The sequence below is a fragment of the Peromyscus maniculatus genome, chromosome 17, assembly GCF_049852395.1.
Source record: "Peromyscus maniculatus bairdii isolate BWxNUB_F1_BW_parent chromosome 17, HU_Pman_BW_mat_3.1, whole genome shotgun sequence".
Classification (NCBI taxonomy): domain Eukaryota; kingdom Metazoa; phylum Chordata; class Mammalia; order Rodentia; family Cricetidae; genus Peromyscus; species Peromyscus maniculatus.
Window position 1 is genome coordinate 28,330,365 of NC_134868.1, and position 21,679 is coordinate 28,352,043.

General features: G+C 40.2%; 1 protein-coding gene across 2 annotated transcripts; it reads left to right on the forward strand.

Annotated features, from left to right (window-relative positions):
- The first annotated feature begins 517 nt into the window (after window positions 1–517).
- Window positions 518–21,280, forward strand: F11 (coagulation factor XI). Of its 2 annotated transcripts, none has more exons than XM_015997904.3 (15): window positions 518–850; window positions 1,767–1,822; window positions 8,567–8,729; window positions 10,278–10,384; window positions 11,242–11,401; window positions 13,027–13,136; window positions 13,459–13,618; window positions 14,002–14,111; window positions 14,210–14,372; window positions 14,457–14,563; window positions 16,280–16,448; window positions 17,375–17,550; window positions 18,962–19,057; window positions 19,551–19,690; window positions 20,377–21,280. In XM_015997904.3, the coding sequence occupies exons 1-15, from the start codon at window positions 705–707 to the stop codon at window positions 20,536–20,538; spliced, it is 2,025 nt and encodes a 674-aa protein (XP_015853390.1). In that variant the 5' UTR covers window positions 518–704; the 3' UTR covers window positions 20,539–21,280. The 2 variants fall into 2 exon arrangements, with proteins under 2 accessions (XP_015853390.1, XP_076409555.1); XM_076553440.1 differs by having other exon boundaries at window positions 807–850; window positions 10,273–10,384.
- The last annotated feature ends 399 nt before the right edge of the window (window positions 21,281–21,679 follow it).

Consider the following 21,679-nt stretch of genomic DNA (forward strand, 5'->3'; position numbering starts at 1 on the left):
TACAAGGCCCCTCATCCTTCAGGGAACCTCTCTGCTCTATTATTGGTGGTGGCGTAGCACTTTGGAGCCCGGCATTTGAGTCTCAGCGAGCCCTCAAAGAGACCCTGTGAGAACTGTCTATTCCTATAGATTTCTTTTCCATGGTCAGTATTCACAATAGGTACTATATGCACTTTGGCCCTCAGAGCCAGTCATATCTCCGTAGACGTCTGAAAAGTTGACATTATGAAACAGAAACTGGGAGTGCAAGAACAGGACTCTCACTCGCGATCCGTGCGCTCAGTCTCTGGCCCCGAGCCTCCTCCAGTCCCGGGCCTCCAGCTTCCAGGCCCCAGTATCCAGCCTCTAGCTCCCAAGATCACCTCCCTCCACTCTACTGCAAATCACCAAGTCCCTCCGATTTCTTCGTTTTCTTTGTCTGCTCAGAATACAGTAGTTGAGCTAGAATCAATGGTGCACGGCTGGTCTTGGAAAGCTCGAGTATGTATACCTGGGGCAGCCAGGCAGGCAACACTCATCTATGTTTGCCCAACTGCCCAGGCAAGTTCAGATTCTCTGGCCATCTCGGCGTGTGCTGCTTCTTTGAAAACACGGTAGAAAGAGAGCAGGCAAATTTGGTGGTGTGTCGAAAGAGCTCGAAACTCTCCGGAGGGACTGAAAGGACATTCTCGGACGCCAGACACGCTGAGCGTGGTGTGCACAGGATGTCACATGACACAGGAAACCAGCACAAGTCACCATTCAGGGAACAGTGTCCTACGCAAGCTCATTTAGAGAGGAACAAGCCTCTGTCGAAGAAAGAAAACACCCCAACGGAGGACGGCAGCAAAGAGAGAGGCAGTATCTGCAGGTATGGCTTCAAAAGTGGACGTTTCTCTCAACCACGTATGCCTTACGGCGTGTCCCCACTGCTGTGACGAGGGCTTAATTTTCTTCAGTACAGAAAGGCAGATTTTTTTTAACATGCATCTGATTTCACATTGTAGATATACTCAGTCACCCTTCACAGTCGATTGGAGGGCGGAGGCAGTGGAAGACTAGGAGTGTAGCCAGTGAGAAGTGTTTTTCAAGAGAAAAGATTATGGAGCAAAACAGGAACTGGACCTGAGGGTGTGTGTGTGTGTGTGTGTGTGTGTGTGTGTGTGTGTGTGTGTGTGTGTGTGTGTGAGAGAGAGAGAGAGAGAGAGAGAGAGAGAGAGAGAGAGACAGCCTTTTCAGTATTTAGTAGGGCACATACATTTACAAGTGACCAAGACAATATATTAATGAATTTGAAGTAAGTTTTTTTAGAAATAGAAATTATAAGGAGGATAATCATTCATATATATATATATATATATATATATATATATATATATATGTGTGTGTGTGTGTGTACATATATATATACCCATTCACATATATAGTCATTCATATATAGTAATAATAAAATATAATAATTCATATATATATATATAGAGAGAGAGAGCTTAAAACTGAAAAAAAGGATAATAAAGATGGGAAGTTGGAGTAGGGAGGGGGTCAGATGCTAGTGACTGGAGGATTTCTTAGGTGGGTGAGGTGGAGATTGAGAGAGGGCAGGGAGGATGAATGGTCAGTGTAGCTTCTGCAGAACTCTGACAGGACGGAACAGTACGCACCCTGCTCAAGGCTCTCCTAACATTACCGAGGCATCATCCTCTCATTCTGTGTAAATTCTGGTGTCAGTAAACTAGTTACAGTTTACAATTTATGTTCTAAAAACAGTGACATTCTTCTCTTTGTAGGATGGTCTCATTACATCAGGTGGTATGTTTTATCTTCTTTGCCTCAGTTTCTAGTGGTAAGTGTTGCTTTCTTTATTTTTTCCCCAACATAAATTTTTTATTAATTATTTGGGAATTTCATGCAATGCACCTAGATCACACTTACTTCCCCTTCCTGACAGATCCACCCTCCCAACCTTGCATCCCCCCCCCAAAAAAAAAAACACCCCACCAAGTCCAATTTGTATTGCCAATACACTCACTGGAACATGGTCAAACTCCTAATGGCCAGCCCCTTAAAGAACACTGAGTCCTTCCTCACATGTCCACCCCCCTGCCAGAAACCATCAGCTGTGAAGAGCTACATTCCAGCATCTTTATTACAGTTTTTAAGGACTCTCCTCACTATTTAAATATGAGGTTAATTTCCTGACCTGTAGAATAGAAAACAGTGTGATCCCATGAATTACTGTGGAATAATTCCATGTTGCTAACTCCAGGGGAGGAAGAAAAATCATTTATTTTCCAATCAAGGCTCCCACTTAAGGAGTTCAAAGAAATAAAGAGATTTAAATACAGGATTACAAAGAGACTATGCCTATATCATCTGTGTTATAGTTATGTCTGTCTATAGACCTGTATCTATATCTAACTATATAATACATTGTAGTGGTACCTAAGAGCAATATTAGAAAGCCAAAGACTTGAGTCACATCACTGATTAATTTTCCATAAGGCATTCAATCCAGTAAAACACACACACACACACACACACACACTAATTCTGGGCTGAAAATGTTATCAGAATATTAATGTACAGCTTACACATTTGGTTAGTTTAACTACCAAATTTGTTTATTGATTACTTAATATTTAGTAGAAATAATTAATACAACTGTAAGTTACCCAATTAATATTGATCATAACAACTTAGCATAAGTATTTTTCACCCCATGTTTATTCTTTATTTAAAATGAAAATTTAAAAACTCTCTTTTAAAATAATTTATTTATGTTACATTGAATCTCTGAGACTGTCACTGGCCTTTAACCATAGTAAATTCTTTTTGATGTTGCACATGTAAAAGGTGGCAAATATAGGTATAGATTCAAAATAAAATAAATACTATGTAACATATTAAACTATACAGTTTATAATTTCATTTTGATTTGTGATAAGATTGCTTTCCAGGTTATTCTTTCATTGTCATCGTTTGAAATTCCGTTGTTAGTTCCTTGGTAAATTGTCAGTACTATTTTGATATATTTGTTTCTTTGTTTGTTTTGTATGTTGAGACAGGGTTTTTCTGTATAGCCCTGGTTGTCCCGGAACTCACCAGTCTGTAGACCAGACTGGCCTTGAATTCAGAGATCTGCCTGCCTCTGCCTCCCAAGTGCTGGGATTAAAGACGTGCACCATCACCCAGCCTGTTTTGACATCTTAAACACTAAATTAAACAAGTGTGTTGATATAGACATGTTATTTATGTACATAAAAACACTAATAAATACTGATCGCTCTGAACATGTCATTGCCTGGTCCTGTGTGGCTTGGTCCTGACTAGAGTGACTAGGGAATGAAGAAAGGACAGACACACAACAAAGCTGGGATCGGGTGGGCTGTGTTCACTCTGATGGAGCAGTACCCACTACAATATAGCCACCTGAAACCTCAACACCTTTATTACGTACAGTACAATGGATGTGTTAGCTAGTCTCAGTAGGAGGTCATCAAGAAGTCTCAGATTGCAGTCACCATGAGCTAGGGTTATTAGTGTTTGCAATACCACCAACACTGGCACTCACACCAGAAGAAGATTCTGTCATCCACCTGAGCCTCACCTCAGGGGAAGGCTTTGCCACTATCATGGGTCTGAGGCATTGGGGTCCTTGACATGACCATGCCCACGTCAAACAATACACATTCACTAAGGATTTCACCTGCCCTTTACACATTCATTCAAGGATTTTTCTGCTCTCTATAAGTCTCCATAAAATTTAAAGGTAAAAATTATGTAGATCTTGTTATTTAGTTATAAAAGTACTGTGCTAAAAAATAGCAAAATGATAACTGAAAAATCCCAAATGTTGGGTTAAGTAGGTATACTCTGAAATTTGATTCAAAGAAGAGATTACAATAAAAATTTCATTTAATATAATTAATATACAGCACATGAAACCTTGGGATGTAATCAAATTGGGACTGAGATGACCTGTAAAAATGTATGCACATACATACATTAGAATAGAGAAAGGGTAAAAAATCAATGACAATACATCCCAAGAAGGTAGAAGAAAACAATTCAAAGGAACTAGAAGACAGGGGAAAAAACTAGCAGAAAAGAATTAAACAGAATGTAAACATAGATTAGAGAAAGTGCATACATGCTCTGCACCCCATTTCAAAGTCTCAGCGACACCAAGTTCACAGGGACACTCTGAGAATTATAAGACTTTTTGTCTATGGATATATATGCAAATATAACCGACAAAATACTCTCCAATGTAGTGTATCACACTTGAAAGCCCAGGACTGAGAAAGTGAGGGCTCTGAGTCCCCCGGGTGGGGCTATGTAGCAAGACTCTGTCCGAAAAATCGTTTCAAAATCGGCTATACCCATTCAGTTCATAGCACCCTTGGTAGGTGGCTCCCAGCCTCCTGTGACTCTGGTTTCCAGAAATCTAACACCCTCTCCTGGCTTTTGTGGGTACCCATACACACATGTGGCACAATACATACACAATGAAAAAGTTTTCAAAAAATGTTTTAAAAGAAAGAAAATTAAGAGACATTACATTGGCTTAATGTGGCAAAGTTTGGTTAATTCAAAGAATGAGAAGTTACTTTAATTTAAAAAAAAAAGCAACAGATGTAGTCTACTTTTGTGGATGTAGATTCAAAAGAAAACCCCAACAGAGGTTTTTTGTTTTTTTTCTGTGTTTATAACACTGTTGTGCAAAGTAGCTGCAAGGTAGAAACACGTGGGCATTTGAAGCACACTCATCCATACCACAGTACAACCTGAGTATTCATCAATGAACCAATGGTTAAACAAAATATAATATTACAGTGTGCACATGCCATGGAATATTATTCAGCATTAAAGGAAGGAAATTCTAATACATACTACATGGCTGAACCTTCATGGCATTATACTAAATGAAATAAGTCATTGACAAATGAACATATGAACGATATGAATATGAATGACCTACTTATATAAGGTCCCCAGAGAAACAGGAGACAAAAGAGAAGTGACCAGGGGTTAATGCTAATGGTCATTTAATGAGTACAGACTTTCAGTTGGAAAAGCTGAAGGACTTCTAGAATGGTGGTGGTAATTGTGCATAATGGAAATATCCTTAATTCCACAGCATCACATTCTTGAAAAAAGCTAAAGTGGCAAATTTATGTCATATGTATTTTACCATAGAAAGACAAAACTAAAATCCTTTAGGACATTAATGCACGCAGCAAAATTTTATTTAATAAAAATTGATTTATTTAATATTTAGTATTTTTATTTTTTATTAAACTTTACTCATAACAAAAGATGTTTATCAAACTCAGAAGAGAACTCTTCCAATGACCAAATGGTATCTTAAAACAAACAAACAAACAAACGAAAACTACAAAAGAAAAATTCAAACCAAATGTTTTTGGGAAATCTCATGCATAATGGTGAACTGAACTATTAAGCGCTTCCCTAAGGGATGGAGGGAAAGGCACAATATCCACAACTACAACTTGGCTATTGTGGACAGCAAACAATGAAGAGAGGTGTGCAAGCATCTTTGGTATGTTGACTTAGAGTCCTTCATGCATATTCTCAGGAGTGGTACACTTCTACTTTTAACTTTCTGTGAAATCTCATTATAGATTTCTATTTTTCCCACAGCCTCACCATCAAGGGAATTATTCACAACAAACACGTTAGGGAGTATTCTTAGGTGTCCATCCATAGATGAATGTATAAGGAAAATAGTGGACATATGAACACTAGGAAGGGGACATGGTGTTTATTTAGTTTTATTAATTCTTTGAGAATTTCATACATTGTATTTTGCTCATATTCACCCCCACCTCCCCAAACTCTTCCCATATCCATGCTCCATTCCATACCCACCCAACTTTGTGTCCCCATTTTTTTTTTAAAAAAGATTGATTTATTTATTATGTACACAGAGGAGGGCACCAGATCTCATTACAGATAGCTGTGAGCCACCATGTGGGTGCTGGGAATTGAACTCAGGACCTCTGGAAGAGCAGTCAGTGCTCTTAACCTCTGAGCCATCTCTCCAGCCCCCATGTGTCCCCATTTTTTCTTTGGCCTCAATGAAGAATGAAATCATGCCATTTGTAGGACCGTAGATGCAACTGGAGAGCAGCGTGTTAAGTAAAATAAGTCAGACTGAGAAAGATGTATGTCAGGTTTTTCTCAAATTTGTGGATTCTAGACTTTATGTAGAAACATAAAATTATGTCTATATGTCATGAAGGTTGAAGTGAGACTCTCTGAGCCCTGGAGTCTAGGGGAGTAAAGGAGAATAGAAGGAAGGAGAGAAGCAGGAGTGTATGGAGAATAATATAGTCAAAATACACGATAAACCTCTATGCAAATGACCTTGTGAAGTCCACCACGAAGTGCAATGAATTTATGACAATAAGTATTTTGAAAGAATATCTACTGTCACCTCTCTTAAACATTATATGAGAGATCCCACTCACCACCATAGGGAAGGGAAAAGTAACTAAACGTCAAGGGAAAGATGGAGATGAATGGATTGTTCCCATAAAATATGACTATGTACATAGAAAATTCAAAGTAGTGAACACATCGATTATTTTAGGCAGATCATCAAGGAGTCTAAGTGTAAATTCAATGTACCTTCAGAAGTGGTGGCACGTGCTTGTAATCTCAGGACTTGGGAGGTACGGGGTGCATTTGAGATGCTATACCACCCTCTTCCATTCAAACTCGTTCAATATACAAACAGTGGCCAACATTCACCAGTACTAGAAACTATACTGAGATTATGGAAATCAATATTATAAATTAAATGATTCAAATAGTGGCTATGTCCTAAGTAAAACTGCACACTTATTAATTCTTTAAAAATCAATCCAACATACCCAAACTTGCAGTTCTGCGTGATAATAACATTTTAAGGTATCACGGTGGCTTTGTACAAAGACAGTGAGTTTCTAGAGTTAACCTAGAGTTAGCAGACATAGTGTGAGGTGGGAATAGGTCACTGGTTGGCTGGAAGCTGCCACAACATGCTTTGGTGGGAGACAACACAGAACTTAGAAAAAGTCAAATCCAGCTAGCTCCTGAGATACTTGTCAATAATGGAGAAAGTCATGCTCCCTGCCAAACCTCTTTTGAATTTTAGAGGCAGATCTGTGGTGGAGATGTTCTTCCCATCATGGGTTCCTTCAGCAGCTACATGAATGCTATGGAGTCTAGTCTTGGAATGATGTTCCTAAATGCACGGACTAAAAATACATAGGATGACTGAGGAGATTAATTATATTGAAGTATGATCAGTTGAAATGGAAAATATTCAATAAAGAATTATGTGTGAGCAGGGTGGTCATGGCACATGCCTTTAATCCCAGCAGATTAGGTGGGAGGAAGAGCCAGGTGGATCTCTGTGTGTTTGAGCCTAGTCTACAGAGCTTCTAGGATAGGCTCCAAAGCGACACAGAGATACCCTGTCTCAGGGGAAAAAATTAGAATTAGGTGTGGTTCTGAGTCACACGTTATATGAAAAGATTTAGTGGTGAACTAAACAGAAGTGGCCAACAAATTGGTGAGGAGTCATAACAATATTAGGAGTCATAATGATATTTGCTGTCATCGTGATAGATACATCACACTACAAATAGCAATCTAGTTAAGTGCTTACATTAATGTATGTAAAATATTTACCGCATTTCCTTAGGGGTCAGTGAAAAATCAGGGGAGATCTTGTGAGTTTGTTGACTACCTAAGTCCCATGAACCTCATGTGACAGTTTTGTCTGCTCTGCAACTATGGTCCTCTCAAGACATTTACTGACGGTTGTTACAACAGTACATATTTGAGTTAGGTTTTATTCTTCCTGAAATATTTTCACAAGAGTTTGATATTTATTTCCAATGTTATAAAGAAAAAAAAATGGATTAGAAGTATCTCTCCATGACTTCATGAAGAACTCTAACCTGTTATTCAGTCACTAGGGAACAGTCCCAAAGGTCACATACCATACGGATTATTATGTATCTCTTTATAGCAACAGAGGACTTTTAAATTTTTATGCAGTTTGGCTTTTTGTAAGTAAAACTTACCTGAGTTTTTAACTAAATACGACTCAATGGTTTTTCCTGGACTCTATACTTCTTGTTGGTAAAGGAGTCCATTTTTAATGTTAACATGACATCATGTAAGAGGCCATCAGTCTTGGCTTTTAGTATGTTGCAGTGTTAAAACTATGAATGAAGGAAAACATGGCAAACCTTTGCTGACCTGAAGGGGTTTCCTGAGGATCATGTTTTGTCGACCAACAGCTGAGAAATCATTGAATTGCTCCCGCAGCCCTCCCAAGACAACCACTCACAAACGTGATTCACTGAGGCCAATGTGTTGTTCGTGGTTTTATTTCCATCTGGGGCCATTCACTAAAGAAGCTAACCCAAGAGGATTAGTTGCTCTGATGTCAGAGTTCAGGCTTATTTTCTGGGAAGTAGGCACGCTGCCATTGACATTATGAGATTATCTAACGAGGTAAGTGCCTACCCAAACCCACACTAATGTGTGCCCACATGTTTCATCACAGAATGTGTCACTAAGCTCTTCAAAGACACCTGCTTTCAAGGAGGTGACATAAGTACTGTCTTCACACCGAGTGCCAGGTACTGCCAACTGGTCTGCACCCACCACCCACAGTGTTTGCTCTTCACATTCATGGCTGAGTCAGCTTCGGATGATCCTACCAAATGGTAACTGTTCATGTTTCTCTGAAGAGGAATTCATTCCAGAGGCCAGTCACTTCCCACTACTGATTACCTCCTTATACATTCCCTTCTGCCATTTTATGAATTGTGATGTTACCAGCTGGAAACTGAGTTTTCCTTCCATTAAAATATTAAATATTACAGAAAGAATGGTGTCTAGGTACATTTGTGAGAAACTGTAATGCCTCTTGAGATCTCAATATTAAGGTCATATTTTCTCTCCCACGTTTTTTGTCTTATATTTGTTCTTTTTGTCACTGTTAGTTAATGATAGTGGCTATTATCTAGAACTTTCTTCTAATCGTTCAATTAGGAAAAATAGTTTATAAAAAATACTGTGAAAATTGCAACTATAATCTCATGCTCCCTCTAAAATCCTGCCAGGTTTGCTTTGCCAACCTGTACATATTCACAGCTAAACACTGAAAATGAATTTAAAATATCATAGCCTTGCACCTCTCAATACTCCAACATGTATTTCACCACAAAGAAAGTGTAAGAAATTTAACAAAATTACCCCCACACCATTACATCCTTCAAGTGTTATCTATAGCAGCTAATTAAATTCTCATCAAACTTCACCGGTTTCCTATGGCTGTTTTGTCTCTCTACTCATTTTTTTTTTAAATCTTAGACATGCCATCCTTTCTGTCTTTATGCTAAACTTGAAATTTAATATATAACCTTTTGTGCAAAAGCTAAGTTGCTATTATCTTTGTTTGGTTTTCTGGATTCACAGATATTTACATAATTCCATAAACTTAATTATTTTTCTGAAATCTAGAACAGAGATTGGCAAGCTTACTATTATGTTCAAGGCCAGGAATAAAACTTCAGGTTTTGTTGGACCAGATGCAAACAGAACATTCTGTATTACAACTGGAAAATGTAGTCGTGTAGGGGCTAGAAGGATAGCTAAGTGGTTAAGATCACTGGCTGCTCTTTAGAGGACCCAAGGTCTGTGCCCAGCACCCACTTCTAGAAGTTTGCAGTCATTTGTAACTCCAGCTCCAGGTGATCTACTGCCCTCTTCTGGCTTCCTCATGCACGGCACACACACACACACACACACACACACACACACACACACACACACAGAGAGAGAGAGAGAGAGAGAGAGACAGAGAGAGAAAGAGACAGAGAGAGAGAGAGAGAGACAGAGAGAGAAAGAGACAGAGAGAGAGAGAGAGAGACAGAGAGAGAGACAGAGAGACAGAGAGAGAGAGAGAGTCTTTATAATGTAGCCCTGTAAAAGAAAACCATTTCCAGCTTATTGACAATACAAAACTGTTAGATTCTTAACAACATTTTTGCAATAGTTCAGAGTCCGCCCATTCCTGTCCATGCCCTGTCGGAGGGGAGGGTCACGTGTGTTCTTTTAAATGTAGGGATGTTGAAATAAGAAGCCAGGCTCTTGTTAAGTAAACATTTGCTTTGGCATGACATTCAGTAGTCTGTTTCGTTCTCTTTGTCCTTAGGATCCATCTTTGGAAACATTCCCAGTGAGTAATGTTATTTCTTTCAAAAGAACAGGTTTGCCTGCATCCTGAAGGACAGTGTCACAGAAACGCTGCCAATGGTGAATATGACAGGAGCAATTTCTGGATATTCCTTCAAGCAATGCCCTCATCAATTAAGTGGTAAGATTTCCTACCAAATAAATACTAGCCACTATAATTTATACATGTAATCGTTTCAGATCCAGTCTTGTGGCATGAAATAAAATTGTACCATCTAGAATTAAGCTTCCCCACTAAAGAACTATCTTCTTATGTAGAGTAGAGCGCATGGATATCTGCTTTCTTCCCCCCCCCCCCCAAGCACACTCCCATTCATTAGTATTTCTTAACCCTGTAAAAGCATGTCAGCACCTCAGCTCTTACTTTTTAGTGACCTCTTCCTTCCCAGCCTAAAATTGCACACAAAAGCCCTTATCGGGGGCTGGAGAGATGGCTCAGAGGTTAAGAGCACTGGCTGCTCTTCCAGAGGTCCTGAGTTCAATTTCCAGCAACCACATTGTGGCTCACAAACCACCTGTAATGAGATCTGGTGCCCTCTTCTGGACTGCAGTCATACATGCTGTATACATAATAAATAAATAACTCTTAAAAAAAAAAAAGCCCTTATTATAGATACCAAATCAAACCAGAAGAAAAATAAATGCCCAGACTGAAGTGGCACGCATCTTAATAATGAAATGGGTGTTTTTCAATAAAGGAATGAGTGAATCTATCACTCAGTGCAGTTCAGGCACTAGGTCAGAGAGACAAGATGCAGACATACAAGCTTAAAGTTGTTCCTGTGTAAGAAGGACATTGGCTTCCTCACAACACCTCATAGCGGGAGTAGGAATTTGCAGAGTGAACCGAAATAACAACTGCCTCGGGAAAGCGGGTGAGAAATGAAGTCTGAGTCCAGGGCGCCAGTTGCTGGCGGAGCCCTTCCGCAGCTGCACCTGGCTTCTGGCGGTGCTCGAATTTTCTGCCTTTGTTTCCAGCTTGCAGCAAAGACGTGTATGTGGACCTAGACATGAAGGGCATGAACTATAACAGTTCTGTTGTGAAGGATGCTCGGGAATGCCAAGAGAGATGCACAAGTGACGCCCACTGCCACTTTTTCACCTACGCAACAGGGCGTTTTCCCAGTGTGGCGCATCGGTGAGTGAGCCGGAGTCCAAGCTCCAGAATATAGGAGTGCCAGAGCAAGGAAAACCACTGGTTCATTGTTATTTTCATCAACGTGAAGCCTAAATTTCCTTAACCCCCAAAAGACATTTGCATAATAACAACCCCTGTTTTGTCATGGAAAGCTCATCGAATGTCTAATTAGCATGCATTTAATTCATAATCAAGATTTTGTGTTTCAGGGCTGGAAGGTGTTTCAATGTGTAAACACACTGGCTGTGCAAGAATGAAGACCTGAGTTGGTATCCCAGTGCCCATATAAAAGCCAGAAGTGGTTGTGCCTGCCCTTAGCCCCAGTGCTTGGGGCCTGGGGAGAGGGTGAGGGGGCAGAGACAGGATCATTGGAGCCACTGGTCAGCTCCAGGTTTAATGAGAGAAGCTGTCTCCCATTAAAATCTTCCTTTGGACTTCCTATTCACAATTGCATACCCACATACCCCCCCCCCACACACACACACAATGGATAGTACATACAGTGCAGCCTCACAGATTCTGTTTCAATGACACTGTTATAAGGCAGACATACGTTTACCCTCTATCCGAACTAACTTGAAAAGCACTACATTTTTGCATTGGTAGTTTTGAGGGAGCTGCAACTGGTTTGGTTGGCAGTGCTCTTTCCAGTCTAACCAGTATTGGAGTAGTCCTGACCTAAAGAATCGAAACTTCAAGTCTGTTTATCTATCCAGCTAAGTGTACCGCTCTGTTCCTTCCCTCAGATGAAGTATTTGAAGCCTGCGGGCAAAGTTGGCGACTGTTTCATGTGGGATTTTGAAATCTTCTGGGAAGAAAACTATTGTGTAATAATAGAAAAGTGATCTGGTCACTAATGACTAAATCTGCCTTGTTAGCTTTAAATGTTTATTAGAAAATTATATGATTTGTTCTTTTAAAATAAGTTTGTGTGGGTGTGGGTGTGGGTGCTGTGCGTATAGATGCACATGTGTGCAGGTAACCGTAGAAGCCAGAAGAGCTATCTCTCCAGCTCCCAAGCTTCATTTTTAGATTGAGGAATCTTTGACATGACCCAGATTTGCACATTAAACTACATTTTTAATAGTTGGATTTTAACATTGACTATTCATATTCTACTTTCCACAGTTTTGAAAAAATAAGTGAATAGGAAGTAAAGCATCAAAGATGTATTTAAAAGTCAGTAATAAAAAATGGATAATAGCCTTCTATGGTTCTCTTTACTTCACCTCAGAGGACAATTTTTACTTCTTAGACTTAACAGAATGTGAACTGCGAGTCAGGAAAATGTTCCTAGGGTTTGTAAAAAAAAGCATACTTAGAGGGCTAACGTTACAAAGAGCTGGAGAAATTACCCATTTACACACTCCACTCCTCACACCGCATCAGGCCTGTCAGGTTGTCTGTCCACTGATGAGATAACATTGTTCCTGAGTCCACAGGGCCACCCTGTGGTTAGAGAAGCTGCCAGGATTCAGCCAGCCAACTAATCCTGGAGGTGAACACTCCTCAGAGTAATTCCTTTATTATTATAGCCATTTCCTCCCTGCAGATGGTAATTTCTTATCCTCTTGTGCTATTATATACTTGGAAAGAATAATATTTTCCATTTTTGTTTTATTCAGTAAAACTTGTCTTTTGAAGTACACTCAAACGGGGACACCCACCAGAATAACAAAGCTCAGTCATGTGGTATCTGGATTTTCCCTGAAGTCCTGTGGACTTTCTAACTTGGGTAACTATTGTTTTCTCAAGGAGGTATTTGCATCATGAAGCCTGGAGAAAGCTGAGGATGTGTGCCGTAGGTCAGACTTGGAAAATGGTTGATGTTCACTGATGAAGGAGACCCAATGACCTGTCACTGTCTTTATGTGACGTGGCTCATTATATCCTGGAAAGAATTTCTTCTTAAATTTCAAATAATAATCAGTTATTTTTTTGTAAATAATAAAAAAGATCTTTGAGTTAACTTTCTCCTTTTAATATAATGGACAAACCCAATGCCTATGACGTTGCTGGTGCCCTGACTGCCTAACACAGTTTCTTCTGTTGTACAGCTTGCATCAGGGACATTTTCCCTAACACGGTGCTTGCAGACCCCAACATTGACAGTGTGCTGGCCCCAGATGCTTTTGTCTGTCGGCGGATTTGTACCCATCACCCCAGTTGTCTGTTTTTTACATTCTTTTCCAAAGAATGGCCAAAAGAATCTCAAAGGTAAGAAGCTGCTGTTAAGGGTGACTTGTCCTCTTTTAAAGGCAGCCAATAGAGATGTGCTGCACAATCCAGATAGGACATATCTAAGTAGAAGGCAAATGCCAGACTCTTTGAGATAAGTGGGGCCTGCTGAAAGGGACATCAGGAGGGAAGACTCTGGGAACACTGACCATAGCGCAAGTTCTAAGGCCCTTTGAAAAGTTCTCGGTGACATATAGTTTAGTGGCACATTGTGACTGGATGTTTCAAGAGCAGAGATAGGGACGTGGTCGCTATTAAATGCCAATGGGAGCTGACTTTACATTCCATATGCGCTGTAGCAGTGTTCCGTCTCTTTGAAATGTTCTACATGATTCATTTATACATCCCCTTTTGTACCTTAGAAACCTTTGCCTCCTTAAGACATCTGAAAGTGGATTACCGAGCTCACGCATTGCAAAGAGCAACGCCCTCTCTGGCTTCAGTCTCCAGCATTGCAGGCATAGCACCCCAGGTACACAGTGAAGGACTTCCTTCTCCAGCTCAGCAGCCCCGAGATAGACGACTGTGAAGGCTGCATGGTTCAAATCTGGCATGTGCTTTGTTGTCTAGTATTCTGTCATCCGTCCTTTTACAATGACACCGATTTCTTGGGAGAAGAATTGGACATCGTTGATGTGAAAGGCCATGAAACCTGCCAGAAAATGTGCACCGACGCCATCCGCTGCCAGTTCTTTACGTATTCCCCATCTCGAGGGTCTTGCAATGAAGGGAAGTAAGACAAGAGTTAAGGTGGATGTGTTTGGAGCACCTCTTTGTAGAATGCGTTATGCTTATACTGTTTTGTTTTCAACCACAGGGGCAGATGTTACTTAAAACTTTCCCCGAATGGATCTCCGACTAGAATACTTCATGGGAGGGGTGGCATCTCCGGATACACACTGAGGTTGTGCAAAATGGATAATGGTGAGTACTTGAAACACTACAACTGAAGGAAAGCATTCAAGTGAAGGTATCATCGACACAAAACTGGCAATCGACAACCACAGAGGGGTGGAAACAGTGACAAAAGCCTATAATCCCAGCACTCAGGAGGCTGAGGCAGGAGAATCAGAGGTTTGAGGCCAGGTTGGGTTAAATGGCAAGATTGTGTATCAAAAATGACAACAAACATAGACACAGAAGAGAGATAATTAGTGAGTTAACATATTTAGAGATTTTCCTTTATTCCAGCTTCTTTTGCCCAACCTTCCTATGCTTTAAGCATATGAACCAATTCTTCATTCAATTCTACATGAATTGATAAATTGAGTATGTGTTATATCTCTATCTTTATATCTATCTGTCTATCTATCTATCTTTTTATCTATCTATCTATCTATCTATCTATCTATCTATCTATCTATCATCTATCTATCTATCTATATCTATATATATTTCAAGAAGCATTTCCTGAAGAGACAGACCCAGAGGCTGATTTTTTGTTTTCAACACCAAAAGAATTTGTTTTGTTTTGTTTTAATTTTCAGTGATTAAACTATCAACCAGTGCATTAATTAAGTTATTCATTTGTCTTCCCACTTGATCTTTCAGTGAAACATAAATAATGATTTTATATATATTGCATAATGTCCAATGTTATGATGTCCTGTTAATTGTGATGTACCTGAGATCTAGGAAACGAAATGTAACACTAATCACTCCTCGTGACAGTTTTGGAAGTACAAACTCTTTTGTGTCAAATCTTTTACTAGGCTAGAAGGTGATTCCATCCTCAGCTTCGGAGGACCTGATTTATAGCACTTTTTGATGTCTTGTCCCAGCAGTTCTAACATCCTAACCAGAAAGCATGCCTTCCTAAAGTCAGAGGCTTGATGGCAATCTCTGGGTGACCCATGCCTCTCAAGAAAGTCAATTAAGGTGTAGTTCATCCATTCTCTGTTTTCCTCACGATAAATTTACCCAATAAAAAGGAACATTCAAAACAAATGTTGTCTTAATTCTACTTAGTGGCAGATGGGACAATTAGAAAATACTGTTAAGTGATGTGGGCATGCTTTAAAAACTGAGTTCCAGAACTGACATTTCGATAAATTGAAGGTTCTGTTTCTCACCCCTTTCTGCCTTCGTTATGTTCTTCTCTGTTGAATTTATAGACTCTGGCCTGTGGAGGTGACAGAACAGATCAGTGGCAGATTGATAGCTAGAGGAGAAAATATGGAAGAAAATAAAACTGTGTGTCCTCTCAGTCTGCTTTCTGATGTGTAAACTAGATAAGTAGGTTGCATCGTACAGTATTAGACTACACAATACCCTCCTGTAAAGGACACATCTAACCGAGATGTTTGTCATATTTACACTGTTGCTGGTCTCTAGTGTAATTTGACTTTCTAAAGACACCCAGCAATGCCACTAAAAGAAGTGTTTCCTAATCCCAAACGCAATGTTGAGCATTTTCAGCATTCTGTTTAAACTAATGGAACAGACATCATGATGTAACTACTACTAAAGGTCTTCATTGAGTTACTGATAATGTGCCCTAGTTACTGCTCGCTTACTAACCTTCTAAAGGTTACCTTCTTGCTTATAGGCTGAAAGGTTTCCTAGAGATTTCTCAACTAACAGAAGGACCCATGACAGTGACGCCATAGGCAAGTACTCATCATGCACTTTCTGTTATAGTGTGCACAACCAAAATTAAGCCCAGGATTGTTGGAGGAACCGCATCTGTTCACGGTGAGTGGCCATGGCAGGTGACCCTACACATCACCTCTCCTGTCCAGGGACACCTGTGTGGAGGATCCATCATTGGAAACCAGTGGATACTGACAGCTGCTCATTGCTTCTCTGGGTTAGTACTACCGTTCTTCTCCTTGGGCTTCATGTGTAGGTGAGATCTGGGCTACCGTAATAGTAGGTAGACACTTTGAAATTATAGATGATCCCATTCACTAAATGAATTCTCTCTCTGTGTGGAGAGCTAACTACAGGTGAGAGTCAACTACAGAGAAGAGTCAACCACTCCTCATCTGGCAGCCTTAGAGCAGGTGTGGGAACATACCATTCTGCCTTTACATCCAAATGCAAACAATTTCCAAAGACTTTAAGTCACTGATTTCCTGCTGCAGAGGGCCAGCATAAAGCTCCCAATATCCTGCCCTTGGGGCCATGTTTCCCTTCTTCTCTCTTTGTCTGCCTCCAAGCACATAGAGTTCAGTATACACCATCAAACTGGATCCCTTACTTTCATGATTTTCAGTATCAACCAAATGTAAATGTTTCAGCTGGGGAAGTGTGTAACCCAAGGCAATTTGATTGAGCACAATTCCCCTTTGCTGCGTTCAGTGTCCTCTCAGTTGTCTTCAGACAGAGGTGTACACGTTTATTTGTTTTTGTTCATTTTTTTTGCATAATGCATGCACGTACTCATAACTTAACGCTACAGTTGAGGTCAATAATCCCCTTTATGAACTCATATGAGAAAGTTCATGTGATTTTCTTCTGTCAGTGGCAAGGTTGAGACTAAAACCCAGCTCCTCCTAAGCTTGTGGATGTGCTGGAGAATATGTTCAATTCTATCCAGTAGTAGCAAATTCTATCCAGTGCTTTCTTTGTAGGGGAAATATGTGACTAAATGTTTTTTAGAATAAAATCACTTTTTTTCCGCCTAAAGATGGAAATGATTGCCAAGTACAAATAATTGTAAAACACAAATGTCTGGGAACTATCTAGTGATAGATCTTTTTTTTTTTTTTCACTCTGTGGTTTGTTCTGTAGGGTAGAGATTTCTAAAGACCTGCGTGTCTATGGTGACATTGTAAATCAATCAGAAATAAATGAAGATACTGCTTTCTTCAAGGTTCAAGAAATAATAATCCATGATCAATATAAGATGGCAGAAAGTGGGTATGATATAGCCCTGTTGAAACTGGAATCAGCCATGAATTACACAGGTATATAGAATTTTAGGTGGGAAGTGGTCTATAAAGGTGACCTAGATAACTAAAATGCTCAGCCTTGGAGGAACCAGTCTCAACTGCCAGGCCCTTACTACAGCAAGACAAGGAAAGGTCTGGAAAGATGGCCTCACTCTCTTGGGACTGACTGTCTTGCCTGAGAACACTAGCTTACACTCTGAGATGCAGGTGAAGAGACTCCCCTTCCGGTTTCTTTAAGTTCATAGAATGACATCATTTCATAAAATACAGAAATAGTAAGAATAATGTAGACTGATAGTTGGCTTTAGGGACAAAAGACTTGAGAACAGCACTAAGGAAATGCTACAGAACATGAAACCTGGTTAAAATGAAAGTTTGTGTCAAGAAGCATGTCTTATCCTTCTCTCATTCCTTTCACTTGGGATGCTTTTTTAATTAATTAATTAATTAATTTATTTATTTATTCATGGTTTTTCAAGACAGGGTTTTTCTGTGTAGTTTTGGTGACTGTCCTCGATCTCACTCTGTAGACCAGGCTGGCCTCGAACTCACAGAGATCTGCCCGCCTCTGCCTCCCAAGTGCTGGGATTAAAGGCATGTATCACTGCTATCTGGCTGTTTTCTCTCTTTCTTCCTTCCTTCCTTCTTTCCTTCCTTCCTTCCTTCCTTCCTTCCTTCCTTCCTTCCTTCCTTCCTTCCTTCCTTTCTTTCTTTCTTTCTCTCTTTCTTTCTTCCTTTATGCATTGGTGTTTTTCCTGCATGCATATCTAGGTGAGGGTGTCAGGTCCTCTGGAATTGGAGTTACACAGTTGTGAGCTGCCATGGGGGTGCTGGGAATTGACCCCAGGTCCCCTGGATGGGCAATCAGTGCTCTTAACCACTGAGCCATCTCTCCAGCCATGACTTGGGATGTGTTATATACAACCCTGAACACAAGACATGAAAATATTTGAGAAAAAGATAACACGGATATAATAAATAGAGAAAGCACAAATAAAGTCAAGTGAAGTGACAATCTTTTCTGGGGAAAATGACTGGTTTCGCTTCTGTGTTAGAAAGCTCTTCATCACTGACAAAATTCCTGATGTAACTACTTGGTATGGAAGAAAGGTAATCTGGGCTGTGGGATATCAGAGGCTTCCACCTGGGGGTGGGGGACCTTACTGGAGCCGTTGCTGGGGAATGTGCAGAGGAACAAACTGTTTACCTCATGGATGCTGGAAAGCAGAAAGACAGAAAGGAAGGGGCTGGGACCCTAATATGAGGGGCACATGACCTCTAACGTCTTTCCAGAAGCCCACCTTCCCCCATCGCCAACAGTGACACAAAGTGCGTTGAGGTCTTTGAAATGTGGGTCTTTGGGGAAGACATTTCAGATCCGAACCATAGTGGCTTCTGATAACAAAAGTATGATTTCCACAACTAGATACTCAGCGGCCGATATGCCTACCTTCTAAAGGAGACAGGAATGTACTGTACACAGAGTGCTGGGTGACTGGATGGGGGTACACCAGATCACGAGGTAACAACAGATTCATCTATCTCTGCTCTATTCTGAAATCGAAGAGCAGAGCTGATCCATAACCTTTGTTTTCTCTCTAGTCACAAGGCCAAAATGCGATTAAAGTAACACTGGTCAATTGCAGGAAGAGTAATAAAAAGACCAATATATCTGATGAAAAAATTAAATATGATTAACCCCCTCGAAAGACTATTTTAACTGAAGACTTTTAGTATGAGGCCTAATACTCCATATAAAAGTTCTAGCTTGATTTCTAATTATTTTGTCTGAAAAGAAATTCTACTTTGTGTCATAATTAATTTTAAACTTAATAACATCAATAAAATTATATACACAATAGTGGAAATAATGTCTTTATAATCTGTAATTCTAAAAATTAAGCTTAGTCATTTTTTTTCCTTCAAGATTTTTATGTAAAATTTTGACTTTTAAGTATAATTGTATACACACACATAATATTATTCCACTAAAACACTAAAATGATCTTTTTCAGGCGAAATTCAAAATACTCTCCAGAAAGCCAAGGTACCATTGGTGTCAAATGAAGAATGTCAGACAAGATACAGAAAGCATAAAATAACCAACAAGATGATCTGTGCAGGATATAAAGAAGGGGGGAAGGATGCATGCAAGGTAGGAAGGTTTCGACCAATCAGCTCCATCATATTGGAGGGAGCTTAATGCATTTTTAAAAACGTTTCGTCCCACCGTGGAGCACTGGCCTAGTTTGCCCTCTGTTGCTGTGAGGAGACACTGACCAAACACCACTTAGGGAAGGAAAGGGTTTATGGCTTACAGCGACAGTCTACCACAGAGGGCAGTCAAGGTAGGAATCGGAGGCAGGAACCTCGAGTCCAGAACCACAGCCGAGACCGGAGGAATGACCCTTACTGGTTTACTTCTGGGCTCATGTTCAGCAACTTTTCTTTTGTTATATATATATAATATATATATATATTATATATATATATTATATATATAATATATATATATATATATTAGCAATAAGAAAACACCTTGCAGACATATGCCCACATGCCAATCTGATGGTGGCAGCCCCTCAGCTGGAGTTCCCTCTTCTTGCGTGTGTGAGCTTGACAACTCAGATTAGCCATGATCACAAGCAGGAAGACATGTGGTGGGTCTTAGGTAAACTAAAACCTAAAATAGAAAATCTGGATGAAGGTAAGCAATGGGATGTTTAGATGTGTGTGAAAGGACCAGAATTTTAGGTAAAGTTGAGGTGAACAGTACTTATTTAATACAAGGACGCATCTGAAGCAATCCACGCATGTTTCCTTTTCTTCCCCTTTTCACAGGGAGATTCTGGAGGGCCACTGTCCTGTAAACACAATGGGGTCTGGCACTTGCTGGGTATCACCAGCTGGGGTGAAGGCTGTGGTCAAAAGGAAAGGCCAGGTGTCTACACCAACGTGGCCAAGTATGTGGACTGGATCTTGGAGAAAACTCAAACGGCATGAAAGAGTTCACTAGGTATCATTGCTGCATCCTCCCCTGAAACAAACTGAAGGAGCTTGATGAATGTAAGAAAATACAGACAGAAAACTTATTTTCAGAACTCCTGATCTGTGAGACTCATAGCTTGTTTTCCACATCCACGTTCATCTACTCAATGAAACCAATGCAACAAGGGGATTTTTTTTTTAAGATAAAAAATATAGCAGATATACCAAGAAAGTATCAAGCAGTGGTGCCATTTGCCTTTTAGTCTCTGTGACAAACACCCGAAGCAGTTCATAGGAAGAAAACCTCTCTTGCCAGTCTTTCCAGAGGTTTCAACCTCTGCTCTGGTTGACTGGCTCCATGGTTTTAGGCCGAGGTGAGGCGGAACAATATGGCGACAAGAGCCTGTGGAGGAGGAGTTGCTTGTTTCATGGTAGCTGGAAATCAAATGGAACCAGGAAAGAATTGGGGACGAGACTGGTCCTTCAAAGACATATTGTCAATCACCTGCTTCTTCAGTGACATCCCACTCCCTAAAATTCCTGTTCCTTCTCAGATAGTGCTACCAGCTGGAGATAGCTCACATTTGAACCCTCACAGGCACCATGAGATCAGGTAGAAATGCCAAGCGAACCATATAAAGAATTGTCAAATTCAAAATGAAAATCAAAAGAAATATGGACAAGAACACACAGTGTCCATTTATAGGAACCTATTCTTCTCTGCCTATGTGAATAAAGGAAGCCTGACAGAGTTTAATGATGGGTTTTGAGAGAAACAAACAAAAAAATCCTTGTCTGTTAGGTGTGTGTGTGTGTGTGTGTGTGTGTGTGTGTGTGTGTGTGTGTGTGTGTTCATGTATGTGCAGGTGTGTGGCGAGGGGGGGGGCGAAGATCACCCTTTGCGTTGTTCCTTATGAGCCAATCACTGTTTTTTCAAGGCAAAGCATCTTACTGGAATTTGGTGCTTGCTAAACTAGCTATTAAGCAAATCCAGGATCCTTTCTGTCTCTACCTCCCAAAATTGGAATTAAAAACATGGGCCATAGTGCCTAGCTTAAATTTCTTTCTCTCCTGTCTCTTCCTCAGTGTGTGTGTGTGTGTGTGTGTGTGTGTGTGTGTGTGTGTGTGTGTGTGTGTGGTGTGCATGTGTATAACA